Source organism: Halichoerus grypus, chromosome 2, assembly GCF_964656455.1.
Source record: "Halichoerus grypus chromosome 2, mHalGry1.hap1.1, whole genome shotgun sequence".
Taxonomy (NCBI): domain Eukaryota; kingdom Metazoa; phylum Chordata; class Mammalia; order Carnivora; family Phocidae; genus Halichoerus; species Halichoerus grypus.
In genome coordinates, this window is record NC_135713.1 from 151353045 (window position 1) to 151380621 (window position 27577).

At 62.9% G+C, this 27577-nt stretch overlaps 1 protein-coding gene across 9 annotated transcripts in view; it reads right to left on the reverse strand.

The window, feature by feature from the left end:
• Nucleotides 1-386: 386 nt before the first annotated feature.
• Nucleotides 387-27577, reverse strand: part of MINK1 (misshapen like kinase 1) — a 42588-nt gene continuing 15397 nt past the window's right edge. Inside the window, exons 2-34 of one of the 9 annotated variants that reach the window (XM_078067800.1) lie at nucleotides 16383-16448; nucleotides 14387-14443; nucleotides 14180-14305; nucleotides 12379-12489; nucleotides 12006-12096; nucleotides 11519-11649; nucleotides 11223-11277; nucleotides 11005-11083; nucleotides 10621-10796; nucleotides 10131-10200; nucleotides 9646-9850; nucleotides 8390-8503; nucleotides 7871-7957; nucleotides 7509-7691; nucleotides 7207-7380; nucleotides 6117-6317; nucleotides 5600-5685; nucleotides 5319-5429; nucleotides 5065-5174; nucleotides 4861-4949; nucleotides 4641-4664; nucleotides 4367-4527; nucleotides 3965-4067; nucleotides 3745-3882; nucleotides 3538-3646; nucleotides 3023-3190; nucleotides 2781-2924; nucleotides 2492-2626; nucleotides 2240-2340; nucleotides 2007-2156; nucleotides 1709-1868; nucleotides 1477-1616; nucleotides 387-1216 (exon numbers count right to left, since the gene is read on the reverse strand). In XM_078067800.1, the coding sequence (XP_077923926.1) occupies nucleotides 1133-1216; nucleotides 1477-1616; nucleotides 1709-1868; nucleotides 2007-2156; nucleotides 2240-2340; nucleotides 2492-2626; nucleotides 2781-2924; nucleotides 3023-3190; nucleotides 3538-3646; nucleotides 3745-3882; nucleotides 3965-4067; nucleotides 4367-4527; nucleotides 4641-4664; nucleotides 4861-4949; nucleotides 5065-5174; nucleotides 5319-5429; nucleotides 5600-5685; nucleotides 6117-6317; nucleotides 7207-7380; nucleotides 7509-7691; nucleotides 7871-7957; nucleotides 8390-8503; nucleotides 9646-9850; nucleotides 10131-10200; nucleotides 10621-10796; nucleotides 11005-11083; nucleotides 11223-11277; nucleotides 11519-11649; nucleotides 12006-12096; nucleotides 12379-12489; nucleotides 14180-14305; nucleotides 14387-14443; nucleotides 16383-16448 (3939 nt within the window). In that variant the 3' untranslated portion in view covers nucleotides 387-1132. Of the gene's footprint in view, nucleotides 1217-1476; nucleotides 1617-1708; nucleotides 1869-2006; nucleotides 2157-2239; nucleotides 2341-2491; nucleotides 2627-2780; nucleotides 2925-3022; nucleotides 3191-3537; nucleotides 3647-3744; nucleotides 3883-3964; nucleotides 4068-4366; nucleotides 4528-4640; nucleotides 4665-4860; nucleotides 4950-5064; nucleotides 5175-5318; nucleotides 5430-5599; nucleotides 5686-6116; nucleotides 6378-7206; nucleotides 7381-7508; nucleotides 7692-7870; nucleotides 7958-8389; nucleotides 8504-9645; nucleotides 9851-10130; nucleotides 10201-10620; nucleotides 10797-11004; nucleotides 11084-11222; nucleotides 11278-11518; nucleotides 11650-12005; nucleotides 12097-12378; nucleotides 12490-14179; nucleotides 14306-14386; nucleotides 14444-16382; nucleotides 16449-27577 lie in introns of all 9 variants that reach the window. The other 8 variants (XM_078067798.1, XM_078067801.1, XM_078067802.1 and 5 more) reach the window with 8 other exon arrangements.

The following is a 27577-nucleotide window of genomic DNA, read 5'->3' on the forward strand; positions in this document are numbered from 1 at the left end:
CTTGTGTAGGTCTGGCCACCGGTCGGGAAATCGGAAGCAGAGGACAGTCCTCCAGAAACCACTCATCACCCCTCCATCCAGCCTTGCTGACCCTCCAGTTCTGAGGCCCCCCCCCGGCCCGCGTGACCCTCTCGCCCTAGAAGTTGCTGCGTCTTTCTGGGTTGAAAACTGAAGGGGGCCCCTCTACAGGACTTCACCTGAGGCGGCTGGAACCAGGAAGCCAGGCCCCTCCCTGGGGGAGCCAAATGCCCTCAGTCCCCCTAAGGCCACAGGGATAAGGCCCCCTCAGCCGCCCCCTCCCTCCCTCCCTCCCAGCCCTGCTGGCTTCCGCCGGTCGGTATCCAGAACTGGGAAAGAAAACAGTAAAACGGCCCGAGATGGTAGGAGCTGGTTGAATTGTCTTTATTAACAAACGGAATATCCAAGGCCACTACATTGAGGAGGGGCGGGGCGGGATGGGGCTACTTGCTGCTCACACTATATACAGAGGCAAGCAGGGGGGTGGCGGGGGCGGGGGGCGAGAGCTCCCTGCTCCCTCCCCCCACTAGGGAAGGACAGAGGCTAGAAAGAAATGGGGTTGGAAAGGGGGAAATGTTTTGGCTGGCGGGGTCCCCCCTCCAGTCCCTGGGGTTTGGGGGGAGGGGAATCATTAAAGTGCTTTCAGAAAATGAGGAAATGGTCCCTGCCCCTGGAGTGGCGGGCGACCCCCCTGAAACCTAGGGCCCAGTGACCCCCCCCAGGGTCTGGTACATTCAAGGGGGGAGCCGGCTCCCCTGACGTGCAAATGAAGGGGCCCAGGGCCCTGCCCGGTCAGCAGCACTGGGGTCCGGGGTCCACGCCCCAAGCACTCTCCTCTGAAGCGGAGAAAAGGGGGGGTGGGGCTCGGCCCTCCCGATTCCGGGGAATGGGCAGCTGTACCTCTCCCCGGAATTGGGACAGGCACAGTTCTGGGGAGAGAACGTATGGGGGGGGGGCGGGAGAGAGAGAGGATGGTCACGTGATCACAAAAGCATCAGGGGTCAGAGGTCACGTTCCCAGCAGGCTCCAGTGAATCAAACCAGTCAAAAGCAAAAGCCCGGGGAGGGGAAAAAAGGGCGGCCTGGGGGGTCTGGCTGTGGGGGCGGCCGTGCCGTCACCAGTTCATGATGCAGTTACGGTTCAGCGTCATGAAGTAAACCTGGCTGCTGCCCCCGGAGCGCACTGAGGCGAAAAACACCTGTGGGGCAGGACAGGTCGGCACTGAGGGCTGGGGGGGTCTCGGTTACTGGGAGCGGGAGGGGGGACAGCTGGAAACTGCGGAACGCAGTCCGAGATGCGTGGGGAGAGGCAGCCGGCGACCACGGGAAGGAGTCTGGGGAGCAGGGGGGCTCCCAGAAACGGAAGGCCAGGGAAGGGCAGGCTGCGCTGCCGGCTGTGCCCCCAGGACCCCTCCAGGAAGACCCCACGGCCAGCCCGGGCCAGGACAGGGGCTCCCACCTTGTCGTTCCGCTCGCACAGGAACTTGAGCCTCTGCGCCCGTTTGTGCATGAAGACGCCGTCCAGGTGGCCCGTCTCCACCGAGCGGATCTCAATGGCTTTCTCGCCCCAGCCCATGATCTGGTTGGAGCAGATGTAGGCTGGGGGCGAAGGGGTGAGGGCAGTGAGCGGGCTGCAGCTCCGGCCCGGGGGGCTGGGGGGGCTGGGGGCGCGGGGCGGGAGCCGCACTCACCCACGGAGGTGGGCATCTCTCCCCACTGCAGCACCACGTCCTTGATGATCCGCCCGTACGTGTTGACGTAGACGCCCTCGTCCTCGTAGCAAAGCAGCATCTCCATGCCGTCGGTGTTGGGGAGGAAGATGATGGCGTGCGGCGTGATCTGGCTCTGGATCTGGGGAGCAAGGGCGGGCTGCAGGCCGCTCACCCGGAGCCCGAGGGCTGGCGGCCGCGCCCAGGCCCCGCCCCCGGCCCAACCGCGGCCCCGCCCCCGGGCCCGCCCCCGGGCCCGGCCCCGGCCCCGCCCGCTTACGTGCACGGGGATGTAGACGTCGTAGCTGTTTCCCGAGTCCACGTCCACGGCGTGGAAGCCCGCGCTGGAGCCATAAATGACCTTGAGCCGCTGACCCTCTTCCACTGTCAGGTCGACCAGCAGGGGGCGGTGAGGGAGGTCGGCGAAGGACTGCGGAGGGGAGAGGGGCTCAGGGGCCGCGGCCGCGGTGGCTGGTGGTGCCGGGCGGGTCGGGGGGCCGCGGCCGGGGCTACCTTGAAGGCCATGAACTTGTGGTAGGGCTTGGGCGCCCAGGCGTACACCTCCACGGAGCTCTTGAGGGCGATGACCAGGAACTTAATGCGCTCGTATTTCACTGGGGGCAGGGAAGGAGAGGGTCCCACCAGCGTGTCACCGAGCGCGCCCCCCGCCTCCAGTCGCCCAGCCCCTGGCGTCGAGGCTCAGCCCCGCAGCCCAGACCCCCCGGTTCCGTCTCCTCCTCAAGCCCTCTGCGGTGACCTCCTCACCCACGCGGTAGTGCCCGCAGCCCTCCATGTCCCCCACGGTGGTCCAGCCCTGCTTCTTCTCCACTTCTGGGTCATTGTGCAGAATCTTGTTCCGGAGCCAAGACAGGTAATACACCCGCAGTTTATTCCTTTTCCCTGAGGGCGGACACACAGCCCTCACCGGAGGTCCAGCGCCCGCCGCCCTCGGGCGTCCGCACCCCACAGGGGCCGCCACGGGAGCCCCCCCCCCCGGGGATGCAGGTGGCGACAGAGAGCCCGGGGGTCCGCGCCCCGCGTGCGCCCCGCGTGCCTGAGATGGTGATGAGCAGGTTGAGCCCTTCCAGCACGTCCATCTGCTGGAAGCGCCGCCGCCCGATGAGCCCGTACACCTTGCCCTGCCCGCTCCGGTCCAGCAGCATGAGGCCGTTCTCCGTGCCCACCAGCAGGTTGACGCCTGCAGCGGAAGCCGGAGCGCAGGTCACCGGCAGCCCGGCCTCGCCCGAGCCGGAGCACAGGGCCGCGCCGCCCCCGCTCTCCCCGCCCCCGGCTCACCCCATAGGGCCGCGCAGAGGATCTCTGAATTGAACCGCTTCTTGTACTTCCGAATCTCGGGGGTCTCGCTGTGGGCACGGGTGTTGGTGGGGTTCACGTTGACCACGGAGCCTTTCCGCACGTCGTACTGGAGCTGATCCAGCCGGCTGCCCTCCCCCCCCACCAGGGCTGCCGGAAAGAGGAGAGGAGGAGGGGGAGGAGGGCTGCAGCCCCCTCACCGCACCCCTGGATTTGGCGGGGTGGGGGGGCCTCCTCTGAGTACTCAGCAGGACCAGGGAGGCGTGGAGAAAGGAGGCGGTGCAGGGAAGGGTGGAAATAGGGCAGGAGGCCTGGCAAAATCCCCGTCCTGGCCCTCGGGTGCCCGGGCCGCTCCGGAGCATCTTTCCTGGGGGCCAACGGGGCCTCAGGCGCCCTCGCTGCCTCTGTACCCCCGCAGGCGCTTGGGCCCAAGTGCAGGCCCAGGCCGCCTGCGCCCTCCCTGGGGCCTCGCGCCTCGCCCGGCCTCCCGTCCTCACCTGTGATGGGGATGGTGTCCCCACTGCCTCCAGGCTGGTAGATGCCTAGGTCCACAAACATCGTGAATGAGCTCTTGCCAGGGGCCTTCACCAGCCCGCGAGACTGGTACTGTTGGGGGGGGCGCTGCGGTCAGGCAAACCCGCGGCGGGGCCCCCCAGCACCCCGCCCACCGCCGCACGGCTCCGGGGCCGCCCGTGCCCACTTACGTCGCCGCCTCCGTCCTTCGAGGGGGGGCTGTGACCTTTGCCGCTCTCGGTGGGCGAGTGGCTGGGCTGGACCACGTCGGGGAGGTTGGTGTAGCCGTTGCTGTCCGCGTGCAGCAGACCTCGCTCCTCTTCGGGGGTCTGAGGGACAGAGGGCAGGGCGCCAGTGCCGGGCGGAGGAGGGGGCACGGCGGGGGCTCGCAACGGGGCGGGGGCCACTCACGCGCTGGACCACCATGGTGCCGCCCCCATAGGGGGTCTGGGTCCCGGCCATCTCCTCCACATCGTGGACCACCATGGTGCTGACGCTATCAGTGTCCCCGTCACTGCCACGGGAGAGAGGACTGGCGTCAGCCCCCAGGTCCTGCCCGCGGCGGGGAGCGGATGGAGAGAGAGGCCCAGTGCCCTCCCCTCCGCTCACACTGCCCTGCCCGGGGGGGGGGGGGGGGGGGGGAGGTTGGGAGGGGGGGAGTCCGCCCTCAGCTGCCACGGCAGCGGGCGACATGGGGACGCCAGCACAGACCCCGTTCTCTAGAGAAGGGGAGGGGGGCCTGACCGGCAGTGGTAGCCAGGGTCCCCCAACCTAGGAAAGGGGGAGCCTGCCCTCCCCCAGGGCGCCCCATACCGGGCCCCGGGGGTGTCTCTGCTCCCCTCGGATGGCTCGCCATTGCTTTCCTCCTCATCTTCGCTGCTCTCCACCTCCTCGCTGGACGACGAGTAGTCCATGGCCTTCTTGGGAGGCCGCGGGGCCTCATCCAGGGCCCGCTCTTTCAACAGCACGAAATCCTGCAGGGGGGGCGCGGGACGTGAGGAGGGGAGCGTGGGGAGGGAGGGGGCGGGAGCGAAGGGAGCGGGAGGAGAAGGGGCAGCCAACAGGGCCCCCAGCAGGCCGTACTGACCTCACCGATGGCACGCTTATAGCTCTGGGAGGGGCCGCAGGGGTGCAAGGGCAGCCGGGAGGAGCAGGAGAGAGGTGAAGAAAGGTCAGTAGCTGAGAAGCGCGGCCCGCGGCCCCTGAGCACCAGGTTACAGAGGGCCCGGCCCGGGCTCCTGGGGGCTCCGAGGCCCCAAGCCCCCACCCGGGAGCACACGGGGCCACAGCTGCCTCCGATGACTTACTGCGGGCCGGCCTGGCCGGGAGCGGTGGTCCTCAGGCTTGGCCTTGTGCCCGGGGGAGAGCACGGGGGAGCTATCCAGTTTGGAGGAGGCTGGATCAGGCAGAGTGGGAGAAGGGAGGTCACGGACACCTGGCCCCCCTCGGTGACCCACCGCCCGCCTGCCCGGCCCCCGGGGGCCCGCAGGCCGCAGAGGGGCGCGCCGCACCTCCCACGCGGTTCCGCTCCAGCGAGCCGGCCTGGGGCAGGTGCCCATGAGATGGGAGGGCGCCTTCCGGGCGCTCCCAGCCAGGGTCGCTCCTCCTGAGGTCGGGGTTGCTGTGGGAGGGCAGAGGCAGGTCAGGAGAACAGGGGCCCCCTCCAGCATGGAGCTGCGGCACAGAGGGGGCCACCACCAGGGGTGGGGGGAAAGCCTGTGGCAGAAGTGAGGGCGGGAGCGAGTGAGGGGGGCAACTCCATTACCTACAGGCGTTGGGCGGGCCAGGGGGCTGAGCGGGGGGCCCTGGAGGCTTGGGGGTGCCCCGCTCTGCCCGCCTTTGCAGATAGATTTGCCAGGCGGAGTTGCTGCGAGGTCTGTGGAGGGAGCACAGGGGTGCCGGGGGGCGGGGCGGGGGGCGCTGAGGTGACCGGGGTGGGGCTTGCCCACTCCTAAGTGGGTAACCTGGCAACCTCTCCTGTGCCCCCCCAGCCCTCCCCGCCCCCCGCCCCGGGGCCACCATGCAAACCCCCCCCCCAGGGGCTACCTGGCACGGACAGCCTGAGTGGGCCGGGCCCCTCCGGCCCCGCTGGTGTTGAGGGCGGCGGCGATGGAGGAGGTCCTCTGAGGCACCTGAAGGGGGGGGCGGTCAGCGCGTGGTGCCAGCGCCCTGCTGGCCGCCCCTCAAATGCGTCCTCACCTCGGCCCCAACAGGTGTTCTCCCCGGCTTCCGCGGACACGCAAACCGAGGTTAGGGAAGCTCGCGGATTTTCCACTGTCATGAAGCTGGGACTCCAGCCCAGCAAGTCTGCCCCCCTGGGGCTCCCCAAAAGCCCTGGGCATGCTTCTGTTCCCTCACTGGGCCCCCGGAGCAGGGACACAGTCCCAGAGCAGGCAGCCCGCCCTCTGGCCTGTAAGCTCGCGGAACAGGGCCCAGGGCAGGCGCCTGGCCTGTCTCTTCCCTTCCAGCCCTGAACCCCATCTCCACCTTGCCCACCCCCCACAACTCCTCCTTTTCCTTCCTGTTTCTCTCCTCTTTCCTGGTCCCGTGGCAGGGCCCTTACCTTGGGTGGGGCCTCAGGATCGGGCCGGACCCAGGCTGGGGGGTTCGGGCTGGGGCCGGGCCCTTCGGAGGTGGGATCTGAATTCTGGCGGATGACGGCTCCTCGGGCGCTGGGCGTGGCAGTGGGCGTGGGGACGGCGGGGTCAGGCTCACGGGAGGCTGGGAAGGCAGCCAGGTTTCGGGTGGGCTGGTCCTGCAGGGACTGGGATCGGGGTACAGGCGCTGCATATGGCTTCAGTGGGACCCGGTGCGCCACCAGGCTCTGCAGGGAAAGACCAGGGAGGGTGGGCTGCCCGCTCTGGGAGGAGGGGGTGAGGAAAGCCTCTGGCTTCCAACTGTCCGTCAGAGGAGAGGGCTTCTGGAAGCCCCAGAACATGCGGGACAGGACCAGACTCCTGCACGGCAGGCACGTGGCTGTCTTTGCCCCCATACCCTGAGATCCGTGATCCCTGGCTGAGAGGGTGTGTGTGTGCATGCGTGCGGGGGTGCATACATGCGTGTGTGCGCATGTGTCTGCATGTATCGTGTCCGTGCGTGTGTGCACGTGTGCGTGCATGTCTGTGTGTGCGTGTGTCTGCATGTATTGTGTGCGTGTACTTGTGCACGTGCGTGCATGTATTGTGTGTGCGTGTGCGTATTGTGCACGTGTGCATGCATGTCTGTGTGCGTGTACTTGTGTGTGCATGCGTGTGCACGTGTGCGTGCGCATGTGTCTGCATTGTGTGCGTGTGCACCACGTGCGGGTGTGCGTACGTGTGTGCACATGTGTGTGCATGTACTGTGCATGCGTGTGCGCATGCATCGTGTGCAGCTGTGCGTGCGCGTCTGTGCATGTATTGTGTGCGTCCGTGTGTGCACGTATGCGTGCATGTATTGTGTGTGCGGGTGTGCGCATGCACCGCGTGCGGGTGTGCATACGTGTGTGCACGTGTCTGTACATGTATTGTGTGCATGCGTGTGTGCATATGCATTGTGTGCAGGTGTGCGTACGTGTGCACGTCTGCGTGCGTGCGAGTGCACGGCTGTGCCACAGCCATGCAGAGGGAGGCTCCCGCGTGTGCGTGTTCACACGGGACCGGGGAGAGGCTCACCTTGTGCGGTCCCTCCTGGGGCTCCACCGGCCTCTGCATAGGAGGAGTTTGGGAAAGGGGGCCCGGGGGCCCTGGGGAGGCCTGGGGGAGGGGGGGCTCGGGCCCTGCGCTGCCGGGCTTGGTCTTGGCCAAGGGGGAGTTCTGCTGCTTGTTCATCCTCGTCCTCTCCTCGACCTGCGGCGTGAGAGGGGCCCGAGCGGCCGGCTTTGCTTCTCCGTCCTCCCAGCACAGCCGCCCCCCCCCCCCCCGCCCCTTCCCCTCCGGCTCTGGCCCTCAGGCCCGCGGCGGGCGGCGGCCAGTACCTCTCGGGCCCAGGCCGGCTTGTCGGCGGGAGCGGCGCCCCGGCCGTAGTGGTACAGGGCCTTCCTGTCCGCGGGCAGGCCCTGCTGCTGCTGCAGGGACTTGAGGTAGGCGTGCTCCTGCTGCAGCTGCCTCTGGAGCCGCTCCGACTGCCGCTGCTCCTCCAGCTGCTTCCGCTTGTACTCCTGGGCCCAAGGGTAGGGAGAGCTGGCTCAGCGCAGCCCGGGGCGCAGGCAGGCAGGCCCTTGCTCCAGCTGCCCGGAGGTCGCCGGGCCGGGTCCCCTTCCCGGAAGTGTCCCCGTCCCTTTGCGGCACAGAGGCTCTGCATCCGCTCCTTCCCAGAGGAAGCCGGGGGCCCCGTTACCAGCAGCAGGGCCTGTTCTTGGAGCAGCTGTTGCTGGAGGATCTCGAGCTGCCGCTGCTCCTCCTCCAGCCTGTGACGTATATACTCCTGGGGGGCGGGGGGGGGGGCAGAGGGCGGGGGGGGCGGCGGCGTTGGAGGACGGGATCGGTGGGGTGAGGATGAGGAGGAGAGCGGGCAGAATCAGAGAGAGGGCAGATGGGGTGGGATGAGCCCCGGGAGGGCAGGCGATGAGGAGGAAGCCAGGGTGGGGGGCCCGGGAGGGAAGGTGCAGGGGTGGGGAGTGGAGGACGGGGCAGAGAGATGGGGAATGAAGGCACAGAGACAGGAGAAGGGCAGGAGCCAGGGCGCGGGTTGAAGGGTGGGAGAAAACAGAGAGAGAGTGAAGCTGGAAAAGATAGGAGGAATCCAGGGGACGGGAAAGCCGGGGGAGGGCGCCGGGCGCAGGCAGGCGGGCAGCAGGAGCAGAGGGGAGGCCGGGCAGGGAAGGGGTGAGTCCCGTGTGTGCTGGGGGCGCTGTACCTGCTCGCGCTCGGCCTGCCGTCGCTCCTCCTCCCGCCGCAGGGCCTGCATGTCCCCGAGCCTCTGCTGCTCCTTTTCCTGCAGCTTCCGCTGCTCCCGCTCCCGCCGCTGTTGCTGTGGGTGCGAGGAGGTGCTCTTCAGGCCCGGACCGGACACTCAGCCCCGGAAGGGGTGCCCGGCCGGCCTCCGGCGCCCGCTGGCAAGGGGACCCCTACTGGACGGTGCGGGCAGGCCTTCTCCCTGGCGCTGCTGGGGAGAGGCAGCAGGGAACGGCTGCGGGGGACTGCTGCCCCTGGGGGCCGCCTCGGGGGATGCCTCCTCTGTCCACTGCTCCACCAAGCAAGCCAAGCCACGGCGGCACAGTGCCCGACGGCTAGGCGCCCAGCCCCTGGCCCTCACCCCCATCCCCGCCGCCAGCGGCGCGGGGTGGGCCGCACGGACAGCCTCTGGCCACAAGGGGGCGGCAGGCGCCCGCGCAAAAGCGCCGGGTCCAGGCGAGTGTGTCCAAACTAGGGCGGGGGCCGGCGGAGGGGCCCCTGCAGCCCGGAGCCCCGTGTGCCCTGCCCGTCCCCGCGAGGGGGACGCCGTGGCACACGCGGCGCTGCGTCCGCCCGCCCGCTGCCGGGCATCTGCGCGCCCCCCCACCCTCGCCCGCCGTGCCCGGCTCAGCAGGGACAGGGGCTGCTTTGCGGGGCAGCACACGGGTATCTCCTAGGACTTGGACGATTTTCTTGTTAAGTCCGGCTCTCCGCGAACTCTGAAATCATGTGATTGCTTCAACAAAAGTCCCCACGCTGAAGGCCGTATTTACACCTTCTCCTTCCTCACCAGGTCCCTCCCGCAGAATAAACGCATCTAAGTACGATGTATACAGATGCGCGCCTTTTAAGTTGGCGATTTAAAAACTGTTTAAAAATAAGACTATTAATTAAAAGGTATTGCTCCCACCACCTCCAATGTCCAAGTGACAAGACTGCTTTCCAGCAAATCGAAGCCCAGGCAACCAAGAAGCACAGGAGGGTCTTTAGACGGGGCTTCCGCCCAGGACGCCGCAGTGCGTGCGGACACCCGAGGTCCCGCGGGACGGACGGGGCGGAGGCTCCGCGCAGCAAGGGGCAGGACCAGCCTGTCCGTGCGGAAGGCGTCCACTCTGCGGGCCGCCGACACCCCGCACGCGGGGCCGGCGGGGGCAGCGCGCCTTTGCGCACAGGTCTGGGGGCCGCGGAGCCCCCCCCCCCGCCCGGGGGCCGCCCCACCTCCTCCACGCGCCGCCGCTCCTCCTTCTGCTCCTCGATGCGGCGCTGGCGCTGGTGCAGGAGGTGCTTGATGTGCGCCTCGGGGTCGCGCTGCTGCTGCTGCTGCAGCTGCTGCTTCAGGGCCTCCGAGTTGCTCTTGTTCTCCTGCTGCAGCCGCAGGAACTCCCGGCGCAGCGTCGACTCCCCGGGCACGTTCATGATGGAGCTGTGGGCGGGCGGACGAGCGAGGGTCAGCGCATGCGCGGGGCTCAGGGCCGGCGGCCCTCCGGGGGCCGCCCCCCCCCCCCGCTCCTCCAGCCCCCGCCACGGGTGCGTGGGCTCCACCGCTCTAACCCCCACCGCCCCCCACCGCAGGCCGGCGGCCCCCACGGCAGGGAGCACGGCTGCCCCTGCGCCGGGGCTCTACGCCCCCCCCCCCCCCACCGCAGACCAGCGGCCCCCACGGCTGGGAGCACGGCTGCCCCTGGGCCGGGGCTGTGGCCCACCTGGGCTCGCCTTCCTCCCCGTGGCTGTCGTCCTCCTCCTCGCTGCCGCTGTACTCGTACTCCGTCTCCTCTGCAGGGGGAGCCCACCGCTGTTCCTTCCTCCGGCGCCCCAGACCCCACCCCGGGCCGGGAACCTTCCATAGGGCTGACCAATGAGGTCTGCGGGGAGGGCCGCGCACCTGCCCCCGCCCGCCTCCTTGGAACGTGGGCCCGGGCAGAGCGGGCAGAGCGGGGGACCAGACCCCACAGTGGGCAGGCCATGGCCAGCCGCCGCGCACATACGCCCGCACCCGCTCACCATGGAGCCCCTGTCAGGCTGTAACAGGGTGGCCCTGGGTGGGGGAGGTTGCCTGGGATCCGGGGGGGTGGACGAGGACAAATTCCCCCTGGGGCTGCAAGTTCGGGGAGAAGGGCTCCCCGGCCCGGGAGGACTAGGCCCCGGAGGGGGGAGCGGGGCTGCCGAGGAGGACCTCCCTGCTGGCCCGCTGACCTTTCTCGCCTCGCTTCTTCCGGGAGCGGTCGATGTGGTCCTTGAGCTGGATGCGGACCTGCCGCTCCGTGGGCTGGTCGCGGATGAACGGGAACTTGAGCAGCTGCTCCGTGGGCGGGCGGCTCAGGTAGGTCTTGATGAGACACGTGTCAATGAAGTCGGTGAACTTCTTAGACCTGGAAGGGAAGGGGGCTCACGCTGGGAGGGCCCCTCGCAAGGGGGGGGGGTCAGAGGTGGGAGAGGGGAATCATCCGTCCAAGAGCCACCTGGGTTTCCCTCGGGTCTTCTCCGCATCCCAAACCCAGCCCCAGCCCCCACCCCTCTGTGGTGCACCCCCTCACTGGACACAGGGGTGAAGGCGGGGGTCCTGATCCAGGGACCTACCATTTCTTGGACTTGAGTCTGGGGGGTGGGTTCCGGGGGATGAGGAAGAGGGCTCGCATGGGATGCATGTCGCACAGAGCTGGCACGTGGGGGGGGACACCATGAGTCCCTCTCCTGGCCCCCGAGAGCCTCAAGGAGCCCCTCCCACCATGACCCCCCCATGGCCCCCCTCCCCACAGCCCCTCTGGGGCTCCTTCCACTCCCGGCTCCACACTTACGGGGGGCCCCCTCTGCCATCTCGATGGCTGTGATTCCTAGAGACCAAATGTCACTCTGCAGAGGGGAGAGGAGGAGGGACGGAGCATGTTCCTGATGGCCCTCTGCCCCCACCATCTCGGCCTCTTCAGAGCCACTTCCTGGGCTCCAGCCAACCCCACCCCTCACTGCCAGCACACCACCACACCTTCGCTGTGTCACCCGGCCCATCTGGGCCCCCAGTGTCTTCAGTCTACCCACCACCCCATCCCCATCCCGCCCTTGGCTGCCTCCACGCGCCCTGCCTCTCGCCCCGTACCCTGTAATCGTAGGTGGCATCGGGGTTCTCGTCACAGGCGATGACCTCCGGGGCCATCCAGTAGGGGGTCCCGATGAAAGTGTTCCGCCTGCCCACAGTGCGATCCAGCTGAGCACTCACCCCAAAATCCACTGGGAAGACACGGAGGGAGGGGTCATCATGGAGGGTCCTGGCGCTGGCAGGTGCGTGCCCCAGGGGCAGTGGAGGTCCTGGCCTCTGCAGACATTCCCGGACACCTGTGCCCCCCCATCCACACTCCCCCCCCTGCGTCTTGGGGGAAAACCAATGCGAAAGGGCCAAGGGACAGGCTGGAAGGACCTGCACAGCACCTGGGACACAGAGGTGGGGGGGAAACTTCGGGACTGATTTCCAGCAGGGGGGGGCCCTCGCAGGGGAGGAGATGGGGAAGGGCGGGAGCAAGACTCCCAGCCTCTCACTCGGTCCTGCAGGTCAGAGAGCCCCATCTGCCGCGAGGGGACGGGCGTACCTAGCTTGACCTCGGCGTTCTCTGTCAGCAGCACGTTCTGCCCCTTGATGTCCCGATGGATCACCTTGTGGGCATGGAGATGGGCCAGACCCTGCGGCGGGAGGGTGGGCGCGGAGGTGAGCGAGCAGAGGGGGGGATGGGGGCAGCCCCTCCCCACGCCGGAGCCCAAGCGCAGGCTGCGTGTCCGTGGGGAGCGTCCTCGGAAAGGCCCAGCAGCTGCAGGGGGGCAGTGAGGCGGCAGAGGTGCCTGTCCCCCCCCCCCCCTCAGCTGCCGGAGAGTTCTCCAGGGCCGGCCTCGGTCTCCCACTCCCGACCCGCCTGGGGCCTCCCCGGGGCAGGGAGGGTCCGTGTCCAGGGAGAGGCCGGTGCTCACCCGCAGAATCTCCCTGCAGATGTAGGCGATACAGTCCTCCTTCAGAGCGTTCCCTTTCGTGTTCTTTACCAGGTCTGTCACGGAACCAGCACCACAGAACTCCATCACCAGCTACGGGCCCAGGGAGGCACGGGGGTGCGGGGTGCGGGGGGCGGGGGGAAGCATCCGTCAGGCAGGGCCTCCTTCCCCTGCCAGCCCCCTGGAAGGAGGGCCAGAGGCCTTGGGGCCCAACTGGGTGAGCCACAAAGCAGAAGGCCATGCAGTTGGGAAAGACAGGGCGGGCGGGGCTGAGGGAGACGGTCTGGGTCCTAAGGAGGAGCCCAGGGAACCCTGGAAACTAGACAGAATGAGGTGCATGCACATGTCCTCCTTGGGGACGGGCCGGGGCTTTCGTCAGGGCCCCGTGGGGACCACAGCCCGAAACCACAACTGCCATCCCGGAGCGCGGGTTGGCAAACTTTGGCCGGTGAGCGAAGCCTGGTCTTTACATTTATAAATGGTTGAAAACACTCACACTAAGAATCCTATAAAATTCAAGTTTGAGTGTCCTAACTAAAGGCTTCTGGGGGCCCAGCGACACCCCCGTCCCCATTCATGGGAGCACTTCCTGTGGCTGTTTCGGGGCCCAGCAGCTGCGATGAGAAGCCGGGACAGGCTGCAGGGTCCACAGAGCCCCAGACACCTGCTGCCCGGCCTTCACGGCCAAGGAAAGGTCAGCCAAGCCCTGGCCCAGAGGCAAGACGGGGCTAAGAAAGATTCTCCAGGCCTGCGGCAGACCAAGCAGCGAGCTGCAGGAGGGGTCCTGGGAAGACCCCAGCACGACGCCCTGGGATTGGGAGGCCTGTGCCGGAGTTTCACTGCACATTTTCCAAAAGCCCACATCCGACGCAGAGAAAGGCCAGGAGGGAATGTGTACACTCGTACATGCAAAAAAGGGCATCTGCACGCCGCCCATGTAGGCCCCGGCCTCTCCGTCCCGGGGGCGGGGTGTCCAGTGCAGCCAGCAGGGGGCGCCCCGGCCAGCGCCTAGCCTCTGGTCCTCAGGATCTCCCACTACACACAGCCGGCAGGTAAGCCCCGGGGGGAAGTTGTGCCGCCCTTGCTTAGGGCACAGTCTGTGTGTGCGAGCCCCTTGGAAACGGGGACGTGACTCGGCCCATCTGTGCAGAGTACACACAAGGTGCTCAGTAAGTACCTGTCTGGCAACGGCAGGAGGGGAGACCCAGCATGAGCCCCAAGCCCACTGCTGCGCTCCCTGGCACTCTCCCGGGGCCGGGCTGCAGAGCAGGAAGGTCAAGGCTGGGGAATGGGCCCAGGCCCCAGAGGGCAAAGACTCTCAGGAATGTTCTGGGCCAGGAGGGAATTTGGGGGAGGCCCAAAGGAGCCACATAGAGCTCTGGCTAGAGGAATCATCCAGAAGGGCTTGTGCTCTGCCCGGAGGGTCCGAGCCCTGCCTCTGCACACGGTATTTGGGGCCGTGGCTTCCCCCGGAGCTGTGCGTGAAGGCAGGACTGACGGACTCACCTCCTGCCCCAGCCCTGGCTCGCTGACGATGCTCACCGCTTAGGAAGTGTGGGCCACACACAGTGTAAGCTCCTGGTGAGGACACAGGGGTGGGCAAACCCCCAGGACCCCAGGGCCCCCCAGACACTCAGAGGACAAGAGGCCGCAGCGCGTGAGTCAGGAGGCGCTCTGGATCGGGAGGCAGGGAGTCTGTGTAGACTAAGGGAGGGCTGGGGGCCGAGGCTGCCTTGTGGGTGAGCCTGGAGACAGCGAGGGCTGGGTGGGGGGGCCATCTCACCCAGAGCTGGTCGTCATTCCCGGGGGGGCTCTTCTTTATGAAGGCCCCATAGTAGGTGGCGATGTTGCGGTGGTGAGAGTATTTCTTCAGCATGTTGATCTCCTGTTTGATCTCCTCCTCCTCGTCCTAGGAGAATGGGAGGGCTGAGCCTGAGAGCCCCCAGCCCGCCTCGGTGCCAGCCCGCCGTCTGCCCCCATGGCTCCCTACCTCCGTGACGTCCATGACCTTGATGGCAGCCAGCTGCCCAGTCTTGACGTGCCGACCCTGAGGGACAGAAAGCCGGGCATGGAGGCTCTGAGTCTGCGTCCAGGGACGGCGTGATTCTGGGACAGGCCACGCCTTCTGGCTGTTTTCTGTCTTAGAAAGTGTCTCCGTGGTGACTGGACACTTCATTAATGGGTCAGTCCCAGGGGAAGGCAGAGGCCTCCAGGAAGCACTATGGAGCCTGGACTCCAAGCGCTAAGCTGGATCAAGATGAAGGGTCTCCTCCCCTAAAACAGCTTAGGGAGGCGAGGGAGATTCACCTCTGCTCTGGACTTCCCACAGTTTGAAAAATAGAGCAGGGAGTGAAAGGTTCTCTCCGGCCTTGGAGGGAGCTGGGGGAGGCCGGGGGAGGGGCTCTGCCTCTCCGACACCTTCTATGCCCACACACTGCCTCGTGTGCCCGTCCCCCCGCCAGGAAGCCTTTCCCAGAATCACCCCCTCCAAGGCTTTTTATTATTATTGGCAGGAAAAAATAGACAGAGTTGGGATTTTAGGGAACTCGGGGAAACCCAGAAGGCTGACCGGCCTGTCCACGGCCCATCCCCGGCACTAATGGGAAGTAACTTCCAGAGTATGTCCCTGCCATTCTCCCTTCCTCCCCCCTCCTCCCTCTGACATTCCTCCAGGAGCCATCCCAGCCTTGGACCAGGGAGTTCAGGCTTCCTGGGGAAGGGGGGGGGCAGCCCGCGGATCATTCTTGTCCTCAGCAGTCATCCAAGACCCCGAGCCCAGAGAAGCAGAACACAGAGCTACTATTTCCACGGCAACGACCAGGCTAGCAATGGGGGAATGGGGGAGGGGCGCGCCTTTCCCCAAAGCTTACAGGGTGGTCCCAGTGACCCAGGAAATGCCCCTGAGATGCAGAGACTGGTGGAAAGGCCTAGCATCGTGTCAGGAGACACAGAAGGCGGGTGTGCGCCCTGGAGGCCCCAGCTCTGGGGAACATCTAACATGCCGCCTCCCCCTCCTAGTGGGACCCGTGGTCGGGCTGGGTGGGCCAGGCTAAAGCGACAGGCAAGGTCCAGGGCGGCCCGGAGGAGAAGGCCAGAGCTCTGGCTCCAGACCCGCTGCAGGCCGGCCCAGGAGCTGGAGAACACCACCTCCCCCCTGCGACAGGCCCTGGGGCTCCGCCCGCGCCAAGGCTGGGCCTCGCTGCGGTCTTGGAAGGAGAGCCAGGGCTGTGCTCGTGGCCTGGGCTCTGCTTTGCGTTCTCAGGTGAGCCCCGACAGACGCGCACGCGCACAGACACGCACACGTGCGTGCACATGCAGACACGCACACAGATGCACACATGCACGGGTGCACACACATGCAGATACATGTACAGATGCACACGCATACATGCACACACGCACACACATGCACACACAGATATGCAGATACACGCACAGATACACGCGTGCAGACACACACACGCACAGATACACATGTACATAGATGCACGTGTGCATGGACACACGCACACACAGATACGCAGATACATGCACACAAAGATACACACGTGCACGTGCACACACATGCACACAGATGCATACACGCACATACGTGCGCACGGACACACGCACACAGATGCACACGTGCCCATGCGCACACATACACGCACACGGATACACACGTGAGCACGCACACTGATATACGCGTGTGCACGCACGCACACTCTCGCCACTGCCCTCCTGTGCCCCTGCCCACACCCCGCCGGATCCAGACCTCCTCCTGCTGCACCCGGGACTCATGGAGACCACACACTGGCCAGCAAAAACACCCCACTTCCTGACCTTCCTTCCCCCATTACTTTCACCCTCCTTGCCTCTCCCAGGCCCTCCCTCCCCTCTCCCAGCCCCCGTCACCGCCCACAGCCCCAGACCTAGGGCCTGCCCCTGCCACCCCTCCCGAGGGCCCCATGGAGGGGCCTCACACTCCCGCCCTATTAGAGCCTGACCTTGTACACCTGTCCGTACGTTCCATTGCCGACCACTTCCACCAGCTCGAAGATTCCAGCGGGGTCCTGCGGGGAGGGAGAAAGAACAAGTGTCGGGACTTCAGAACAGAGCGGGGAGAGAGGTATCCGGTCAGATGAGTGAGCACGGGTGTATTAGAGGGGGCTTCGGGGGAACCCAGACCCAGCTGTGGTTTTCGCGGATTGGCTCAGAGGTCCTGTTCTACAGGAAAAGTCCAAAGAAGGGGAGAGATGACAGCAGTGGGAGCCCACAGGCAGTGACAAACTGAGCGTCTGAGGCCTCCGAGCGTGCGCCTCTGGAGCTGGGCTCACCTGTAAACGACGCAACGCCCACCAAGGGCTTGAGACGGTGCCTGGCACAGAGTGCACGTGTTCAGTAAAATATTTTTTTATTTTTTTAAAGATTTTATGTATTTGAGAGAGAGACAGCGAGAGAGGGAACACAAGCAGGGGGAGTGGGAGAGGGAGAAGCAGGCTCCCCGCCGAGCAGGGAGCCCGATGCAGGGCTCCATCCCAGGACCCCGGGATCATGACCTGAGCCGAAGGCAGATGCCCAACGACTGAGCCACTCAGGTGCCCCTATGATTTTTTAAAAGCAGGGAGAAGGAACGCTAGCAGGAGGCCGGAAATCCAGAAGCCCCCTCCTCCTGTCCCTTTCCCACTTCTTCACTTCTCTGAGGTCGTCCTGAGCCCCAGGGCGGGAGAGCAGGGGACAGAGAGGGCCGCTGGGAGGGGCAGGGGGCTTTCCGGAGCCAGGCGGTGCCAGGAGGAGAGGCCCGAAGGGCTCAAAGCCTCCAGAGGCTCACTGCCTGCCGGACCAAGAGCACGCAGCTGGCACGGCCGCGGGGAGGCCACCCACCCCTCGGCCACCTGCAGGCCTGGCAGGCGGGGGTGACACCACCCAGAACACTCTCCCCAGGCGGCACCCGGGCCTCTGGGCTGGTCTGAAAAGTATATAACCCGAAACTCCTTTCTCCCCGATTCTGAAACCCAGCATAGGCTTTCTGGAAAACAAAAGAACCCTTGACCGCTCCTCCATGGCCACCAGCAGTGGAACCTAACCTGGACGGGCCGGACGGCGGGGAGACGCCAGCCCGAGGCTTCTGCAGGGCGTCCGCACTGGCCGCCCCACTGTGCTCGCTTTCCCGGCAAGGGGACCTGAAGGCCTGGACACGCAGCGCCCTCCCTGTACATCCCCTCAGAGCGCGCACCACCGCACACCGAGACCGTGACTTTCCTCGCCCGGAAACTCCCAGAAGAAAGGGCCAGAACCCTCCTTGCTCAGCAGCGTGTCCAGCACCCAGCCCGGGCCCGGCACGCAGTAGCCCGAGAACAGCCCACACCTGCTCTGGGGAAGCCGTGAGGGAAGGTGCCGAGGGGCTCCCTCCGCGTGCTCCCCAGGGCACTGGGTGACCCGGCCAAGCTCCAGCTGAAATTATCCAACAAAAACACACCGACGACAAAACCACCTTGATCAGGTCTAACAAAACAGTAGGCCCCCCAGGGAAGGGAGAAAGTGTCACTGCACAGGGGCCGATGGGAGCGGCTGGGAGCCTGGACCCGGTTCTCTTGTCTGCCTGCAGGCACCTAGCCCCCCCAGAAGGGCTCAGCCTCTCGGGGGCCTCTGAGGTCGCCTGTTGGGCAGTCCTTTCTTACGTCTACTCCGCTCTTTCCGAGGTGGACGGGCACATCTGTGTCCGTCCGCCTCGGAACAGGGACTTGTGGTTGTGAATTTTGGGGCGCTCCTCACCTAACAGGGAAGGACAGATGGTTTAATACTCTGATCTCAGACCCGAACCCGCCTCCTCCTCAGATGTGTGGGAGATGCTGGGGGAAGAAAGCAATCCTTGGGGTCAGATGCAATCTCCGGGTTCAGCTCTCCTGACCTGCAAACCAGGATGGCACGGCGCACCTCCTGGGAAGGGCTTTCCAGAGAACGAAGCCGAGACCAGGCCTGTGACGGGCGTTGTGGTGCCCGGCCCCCTGCACAGAACATGGACCATTTCCACACCTGTTGCTCGTCCCTTCTTCCCTCCAGACGGCCCCGTTTGTCTTCCTCTCAATCCTGGGGCGTCCCCGCTCCCGGCTCATGCCTCACCATGCCTCTGTCCGTGGCCCGAGGTCACCCTCCTGACCCTCCTCTTGTGCCCAGAGCCGGCCTGGCCCCCGGGCTCACAGAGGAGTCCCAACACCTCAGGCTGGTATTCAAAGTTGCCCCATCGTTAACCAACCAATAAATATTTTCTGAGTGAGTGTCTACACCCACCCTGGGCCTGCCTAGGCCCTAATCCAGGGAAATCTGTAAGGCAACTTTCTCTTCTTTCATTTACCTGGTAAACATTTATCGAGCACCAACTGGGTGACAACTCAATTAGGCGCAAACAGAGTTCAACGATACATGAGAAACATGGAAGGTCCAGGACGGACCTTGAGATCTACAGGCCAAGTACCCCAATGCAGACAGGTGGCGGTACAGGGTTTTATGCTGAAAGAGCGAGTGAAGGCCCTCGAGGCATCGAGAAGCTGCCAAGCAGAGTGGGAGCCCCTGGAGAGTAGCCTTCTAGGAGGTCTTGGGCATCAGCTGTGTCCTGAGCAAACATTTAAGTGTTTGGGGCCTTGTCCTGCTCACACACACAGAGGGGCTGGGACTGGGTGGAAGGTCCATTTCGTGGCTTCGGGGACAGACTGAAGCAGGCGGGGCACGTCGGGTGGGCTCCTGGAGGAGACAGTGCGGACGGAGCCGGGCTCTGCAGGCTGGGTCGGCGGTCAGCTAGCACCAGGAAAGTGAGAGCGAGGGGGGCCCGGTGGGGGACGGCAGTTTGGTCGGGACGGTGCGTTTGCGATGTTAGGGGACGTCAGGCGATTAGAAACGAGGGTCTGGAGACAGACTGAGAGTGGACACAGGAGACAGACGTCCAGGGAAGGAAGAACACAGGAGCCGGCCTCTTGGGAACAGCCCTGTGCTGCACGCTGGACAGCAGGTCAGACAGACAGCAGGACAGACAGCATGGAGGAGAGCACCACCCGCATGGAGGAGAGCACCACTGGCCCCAGGAGACTGCAGCCGGGGTGGGGCTGGAGGGGCCTCATTGGGGAGGAAGTGGGGCCCACGGGCACAGCACCCTCTGGGGAAGCCAGGCTGAGCGGAGGGGAATCAGATGATGGGGCAGCGGGGTTAGACAGAGGGTTTCCAAAACAGGAAGGTCTCCCCTGCCCGTGGAAGGGAAGACAAAAAGCCAGGAGACGGAGGACCCCTGCCGAATTGACTTCTTAGCCTGAACATAAACTCCGTCCCCTGCGGGGTTACAGTAGCGATTCGGTGCGCGTCTGGTTTCTCCCGTCCGTGCACCCGGCGGTCCAGAAGGCCCCGTTCAAATGCACAGATTTATGCACAGCTCCGGCTTCGCATGTGCCCTTCGGACATGTGCCTGTCCGCGTGCTCGGTGGCTCTCTGCATGCGGGCCCAGCGCCGTGACAACATGCTGGAAGCATCCTCCAGCTCTTCCTCCAGCTGCTCGAACTCTGTCGTCAGCCGCCGGGTTCCTGTCCAGCCGGACGCGGGGAGGTGGGAAGGGACGGGAACAAGGCTGCGGACAACTAATGGGAGGAGGGAGAGGACAGGAGGGACTGGTCTGTTGAGGCAAGGAGGAAGATGAGGGAGCCCCAGGAGCAGCCGGCGGCCTTGACTTCACGGACCACATCGGCGGGAAGATCATCAGCTACGCGGGACTGGGGGCCTGAGTGAGGTCGAAAAGCTGGGGAAGAGATGTCCTCAGGGTACACGAGGATCACTCGGGAAGACGCTCCTGGGATCTGGCTCCCGGGATTCCAATGCAGCACGCAGGTCTGGGGTGAGGGACAGATCCCCCCCATCGTCTTCCCCGGGTGATTCTACTGTGGGCCGGTCGATGGACCCACTTTGAGAAACTGTGCACTTCAGGGGGGTACTGACAGGTGGGTGGGGTGCGGGCCTCTGCAGAACGGTGATGAACTACTGTCCTCTTGTAGCAGCCCCACAGCCCCTCCAGCCCCACAGACTCAACTCACACCCATTTTTCTCTGTGTTCACGCGCCGACCCCGCCCAACGATGACCTGTTCCTGTCCGAGCCAAATCCTGTTTGTTTCAGGAAGTCTTCCCCAGCCACCCTAGCCCATCCCAAGCTGTCCCACCCATGAATGCCAACCTCGATTTCACGTATTAACCTCACAGTGGAGACTGTGCCATTGAGCTTCTCAAGAATAGGACCACGTGGAGACGTGCTCTTCTTTAAATAATCTGAGAGTAAGACGAAGCTGTCGACTCTTGGCACTTCTATTCAATGTTATACCGGCAGTTCTACTCAGCATCATCAGGAAAGAAAAAGGAATAAAAGGCATCTGGGTAGGAAAAGAAGAAGTAGAACTATCTCTGTGTGCACATGACATCAGCATGTGCACAGAAAAATCCTAAGAAATCTACTAAAAATCTGCGAGAACAAATCAATGAGTTCAGCAAGGTTGCAGAATGCAAGATTAGGGGTGCCTGGGTGGCTCAGTCGTTAAGTGTCTGCCTTCAGCTCAGGTCATGATCCCAGGGTCCTGGGATCGAGCCCCGCATCGGGCTTCCTGCTCGGCGGGAAGCCTGCTTCTCCCTCTCCCACTCCCCCTGCTTGTGTTCCCTCTCTTGCTGTGTCTCTCTCTGTCAAATAAATAAATAAAATCTTAAAAAAAAAAAAAAAAGAATGCAAGATTAATGAACAAAACCCAACCCTGTATCTATGTACGACAATGACTAATCCAAAAATGAAATTAAGAAAACAATCCCATTTACAGTAGCATCCAAAAGAATACATTTAACTACAGAAGTGTCAGACGGGGACACCGAAAACTAGAAACATTGTTGGAACAAGTTAAAGACCTAAGTACATGGACAGATTTCCCATGTTCATGGATCAGAAGACTTAATATTGTTAGTATCTACAGATTCAGTGCACTTCTATCAAAATCCCACTGGGCATTTTTTGCAGAAATTGACAAGTTTATCCTAAACATCATATGGAAATGCAAGGGATCCAGGAGAAACAAACAATCTTAAAAAAGAAGAACAAAGCTGGAGGACTCACACTTCCTGATTTCAAAACTTACTGCAAAGCGACAGTAATCAAGACAGTGTGAGAGTGGCATGACAGACATCTGGATCAATGGACTAGAACGGAGAATCCAAAAATCAACACTTTAATTTGTGGTCAATTGATTTTCGACAAGAGTACGAAGGCATTCAAGTCTTTTCAACAAATGGTGCTGGGACAACTGAGTATCCACATGCAAAGGAATGAAGTTGGATCCCTACCTTGTACTGTATAAAATTTTAACTCAAAATGGATCACAGACCTAAAAATGTAAGGGCTAAAATCATAGAATCTTTTTTCCCCCGACCCCTAAAACCATGGAAATCTTAAAAGAAAGCACAGAAGTAAATCATTACCTTGGATCAGGCAATGGTTCCTTACAAATGACACCAAAAGCATAAACCACAAAAGAAAAAAAAACACATAAGTTGAATTTCCTCAAAATTTAAAACTTTTGTGCTTCGAAGGACACCAACAAGAAAGTGAAAAGACAACCCACATAATGAGAGAAAACGTTTTAAATTATGTATCAGATAAGGGACTTGTATCCAGAATATAAAAAGGACTCCTTAAGGACAAAATAACAATAAAAAGACAAATAAACCAATTAATTAAAAAATGGGCAAAGGATCTGAATAGACATCTCTCTGAGGATATACAGTGGCCAATAAGCACACGAAAAGGTGGACGTCATTAGTCACGAGGGAAATTCGAACCCAAACCACACAAGAGCCCACGTCACGGCCACTAAGATGGCTACTGTCACAAGGACGGGCACGGACAAGCTCCGGGAGGAGGTGGGGAACTTGGAGTCCTTGTGCACCGCTGGGGGAATGTAAGATGGCGCAGCCACTTTGGGAAACAGTGTGGCAGTTCCTCAAAATGTAGGACTGAGAGTTATCACGTGATGCAGCAAGTAGATGCCCAGGAGAACTGAAAACATACGTATGCACCACAATCCATACATGCAGCACTCACCGCCACATTAGTCACTGCCGCCCAAGAGCAGTGAAAACCCAAATGTCCATCAACCGGTGGATGCATAAATGTGCTCTATCCACATGACGGGATATTATTTGGCAATGAACGGGTATGAAGCACGGACACATGCTAGAACACCAGATGAACCTGGAAAACATGCTAAGTGAAAGATGCCCATCAAAAGGCCACATGTTGGCACGCCTGGGTGGCTCAGTCGGTTAAGCGTCTGCCTTTGGCTCAGGTCATGATCTCGGGGTCCTGGGATCGAGCCCCACATCGGGCTCCCTGCTCAGTGGGGAGTCTGCTTCTCCCTCTCCCTGCTCTTGTGCTCTCTCTCTCTCGCTCTCTCTCTCAAATAAAAATCTAGGGCTGCCTGAGTGGCTCAGACGGTGGCTCAGGTCATGATCCCAGGGTCCTGCTCAGCAGGGAGACTGCTTGTGCTCTGTCTCTCTCTTTCTCAACTGAATAAGTAAAATCTTAATAAATAAATAGATACCTTAAAAAAACCCCATTTTGTGTGGCTCCATTTATGTGTAAAGCCCATAGCAGGCAAGTCCACAGAGACAGGAAACAGTGGTTTCCAGTGCTGGGGTGGGGGTGGGGAGTGGGGGGGGATGGTAGTGACTGCAGGGGGTACTGGGTTTTGTTTGGGGCTGATGACAATGTCCTGACCCTGGATAGTGCTGTCAGTCTGTGAGCACACTACAGTCCAGCCTACTGAAGGCTGTGCTACGTGAATTACAGATCAATAAGGCTGTTATTAAAAATGATAATCCAGGGGCGCGGGGATGGTCCGTCAGAAGAGCATGTGACTCTTGATCTCGGGGTTGTGAGTTCAAGCCCCACGTCGGGCGTACAGGTTACTTAATAAAAAAAACAAAAAAATCAAAGAAAGAAAAATAATGCTAAGAGTAGCTCCCATAGCTCTCAGTAAAGTATTTTGATTGGTGACAGTCTCCATACCAAGAAAGCGACCCTACAAACATGGAAGGGAGCCCCCAAAGTGCTTTTGGTCTATTAACACATATGAAAAGGCCCTCAGCCAAACACAGAAAATGATCACACACAGCCACTTACAGGATTAAGAGTTAGGGAATTTGGTTTCTATTTTTGGCTCTGCTGCTAAGAGGCTGTGTGTTTCGGGGCAAGTCACTTAACCTCACTGGGTTCCCTTTCAACAAGATGAGAAGACTTTCCGGCTCTCAGTCTGGCTGTCAATGCTCCGGTCCACACCCCACGAAGCTGCCAACCTCGGGGCTGCGTCCTCACGGCCGTGCCGTGTGTCAGGAAGACAGCAGTGAGTAGAAAAGCCTCCCTTTGCGGTAGGGATGCAGTGACCCATCGGCTACTTATGTTTTCGGGGAGTCCAGGATGACCCGCAGATTTCTGACGGTGCGGGGCACAGGCGCCCCCCGCACCGCGGCGGTCAAGGGTCCATGTACTTTCGCTGCATAGGGAGCGTGTAGGGCGACGGTCTGTGCCGCTCTCTGTCACTCCCGAGAGCTTCTGGACTGGAGCGTTTGCATACATTACAGCTTTAGAAAGTCTCCAGGGGACAGAAAAGGCGCTGGACTCTGTGGCTGATGAGCGGGGTTGGGAGACAAGAACCAGACCCCCTCGGGGAGGTCCACTGCCGGCCCAGCCGGGCTCCGGGGCGCTGTGCCCCCCCACTGCGTGGCATCCATACGGCCCGTAAGCACGTGTGTTCACCCGTGAAGACACAGTCGTGGTGCCAGGGCCGTGTGTCCCACACCCGGGCAACGCCCCGCACACACTCGGGACGCGGCTCACGTGGGACAGCGGCCCCTCGGCCCGTCTCCTCCCAGCGCCAGGCGCGTCTCTGAGTGCACGCGAGCTCCTCAGCTCCCTTAAATCCCCCTTTAAAGACTTCGCAGAGTCAGCGACCCCAGCTACAGCCCCAGGACCCCTCCAGCCTCGGGCGCAGGCCGGGGGCCCGACAAACGTCAGTAAGCGACAGTGGGGCCCAGCGCCGGGGTCCTTCCCAAGGTGCCGACTCACCCCTTGGTCACCGGCTCTGCTGGCCAGGAGAGAGCCGGGCACGCCCCAGCCTTGGCTCTTTCTCCCCTGCTCCGTGGGCCGTCGAGGGGCTCCCGGCCCTCCCACAGCTCCCATCTGGAGCAAGGACAAGGGGGAAAGGGCGAGCAGAACTCTGACGAGCAGCAAGGCAGCCAGTCTGGGGCGGGGGGCCCGGCACCAGCTGACACCTTCCCTTTTCTTCCCCAAAGCCTGGAGCCATTTAATGCAGCCGCAGGACAGGCTGAGGAGAGGTTCAGTATGACGGCTGCGACCACCTCTCAAGAGAAAACCACCACCGGTCGTTCATGTCGGGCTCAGGCTGAGATGCGGTGGCGGGGGCGGTGGAGATACTAACTGAAGCTGGGCTCGCAGGGGCAGAGGGCTGGGGCCGTAGGGCAAGGGGTGGACAGACTAGCGTGCAGGGACCTAGAAAGGGACAGGAAGGGGGCGCCTGGATGGCTCAGTCGTTACGCGTCTGCCTTCGGCTCAGGTCATGGTCCCAGGGTCCTGGGATCAAGCCCCGCATTGGGCTCCCTGCTCGGCGGGAAGCCTGCCTCTCCTTCTCCCACTCCCCCTGCTTGTGTTCCCTCTCTCGCTCTGTCAAATAAATAAAATCTTTAAAAAAAAAAAAAAGGGACAGGAGGGCTCCGGGTCCCCTGCAGTCTGGGAGGAAAGGGGTGGGTGGCAAATGGGCAAAGGGCGGCAAGCACCTTAGGGCAGGGGTGACATTTCCTGGAAGTGGCCCAGACCTGGCAGGGTTGACCCCTGGTCTCCAGTCCCCTTCCACTGACAACAGGCCTCCTCCAGTGTCCTTCACATTTCCTGTGTCTGGGAAGCGGGAGGCACTCCCACCGTGTCGGCTCTGCCTGCAGATGGAACCCTGGGGGGTAAAGGGTTTTGTGAAGTCCTTTAACGATGCAAACTGTTATTTCCAATGCTAGCCACAGCTTTTCTGACTGCCTGTCACACGGGGCCTCCTTAAACCCCGGCTCTGCCTCCTGGGAGCTCCTAAGTCAGACGCCAGCATGGAGAGCAGAGGATGAACGCGCTGACGGGTCACCCGTGCCACGGCAGGACAGGGAGGTACGATGGGAAACGGACCCCCGACTTTTCTGCTGACCTGTGGGCCTTTTTTTTTTTTTTTAAGATTTTAATTATTTATTTGACAGAGAGAGACACAGCGGGAGAGGGAACACAAGCAGGGGGAGTGGGAGAGGGAGAAGCAGGCTTCCCGCCGAGGAGGGAGCCCCACTCGGGGCTCGATCCCAGGACCCGGGGATCATGACCTGAGCCAAAGGCAGATGCTCAATGACTGAGCCACCCAGGCGCCCCTAGATTTTTTTTTTTTTTTAAGATTTTATTTATTTGTGAGAGAGACAATGAGAGACAGAGAGCATGAGAGGGAGGAGGGTCGGAGAAGCAGACTCCCCGCTGAGCAGGGAGCCGGATGTGGGACTCGATCCCGGGACTCCAGGATCATGACCTGAGCCGAAGGCAGTCGCTTAACCAACTGAGCCACCCAGGAGCCCCTAGATTTTATTTTTTAAAAGTAAGCTCTACGCCCAACGTGGGGCTCGAAGTCACAACCCCAGATCAAGAGTCACTGCTCTTCCGATGGAGCCGGCCAGGCACCCCCTCCCCCCTCGCCCCATCGCGGGTCTTAGAGTTACAGAATTTCAGAGCTGCAAGGGTCCATCCACTCAGAATTCCCAAGAGATTCTAGAAGGCTCCAGAGTGGCAGAAAGGAGACCCGTAAGGCCCGGGGAGAGGGGTGGGGGAGGGCTGGTCTGTCTTGCGCTGTAGGCCCACAGTGATTACTCACTGGGATGTGCCCTGGCAGGTCCCGCTGCTGTAGGCAGGGCCCAGAGGTGCCACCCTGCCCTGGACAGGAAGCGGGGCTGCGGGGGTGGGGCAAGGGCTCCGCAGAAGAACCTGTGGCAGACAGACAGACAGACAGACGGGGAAGGGGCTCTAGGGAAAGAGTGGGGAGCCGTGGTCCACAGAGGGTCCCAATGAGGGCGGCACAGTAGACCCCTGAGCCACACAACTCTTGGACCTGGGAGAACCTGGGGGAGCCTGGGGGAGCCTGGGCAAGCGGGCTGCCAGGGCCCAGGTGCTGAGACTGGGCTGGGCACAGCGGCCCTCTGCCCGCCTCCCACAGGGAGACAACAGGCCCGTTTGCCTGAGCTCTCCCTGTGACCCCGAAGGCCCACACAGAGGGGAAGAGGGGCAAAGGCCGTGGGGTACCAAGGTCCAGGCTGGAGAGGGGCCCTCACCCTCCGTGGAGCGAGGCACCCGCAGCCTCAGAGCCACCCCCACGACCCCAGCAGCCTACATGCCAACACAGTGGCTGTCAAGCACAGGCAGCTTCGGACCCGCCCTCAGTCCCATCGCCAACCACAGGACTCCGGGGAAGCTGCGAAGCCGGGGGCCAGGCAGGGGCGAGGCTGAGGGGCGGGGCTGACAGCTCCGCCGGACAGTCCAGGTCCCACGGGGACACGTGAGGACACGCAGAGCCACAGAGGGGGCAGAAGCCCGGGAGAGGGGTGGCCGTCTAGCCATCCTCCAACGAGCCGGGAGCAGCCCGAGGCCTTGTGCGCCTGCAAGCCCAAGAGAGCTCCGCGGGTGTGCGGGCGTGCGGGTGTGGGGAAGTGTGTGGGTGCTCGCGGAGGAGGGGACTGGATGCAGGCCAGCGCACGAAGTGGCAGGAGTCTCATCTGATCACCTCCTCCTCCTGGCCCAGCAGACACCAGGTGGCCTCCCCCGCAGGAGGCAGGCCCCAGGGGAGCCCAGATGTCCCCCATGCCCGCGGCGACCTGGCGGGGGCGGGGACTGTGCCTGCCCCATTCCTACCCGGGGAAGCAGGCTCCAAGCCAAAGCACAGAGGACATGCTCCCGGTGAGGAAGGAAGCCCACGCAGGAGAGGGGCGCCAACGCCCCATCGGCTGCCCCGGCCAGTAGTAACTAAAACCTGCAAAAACTCCTTCCCCCGTGTTCTCGGGCTGCACTCTGCTCGGGCCCAGCCCTGCCTCCCACGCCGGGGCTGCTGG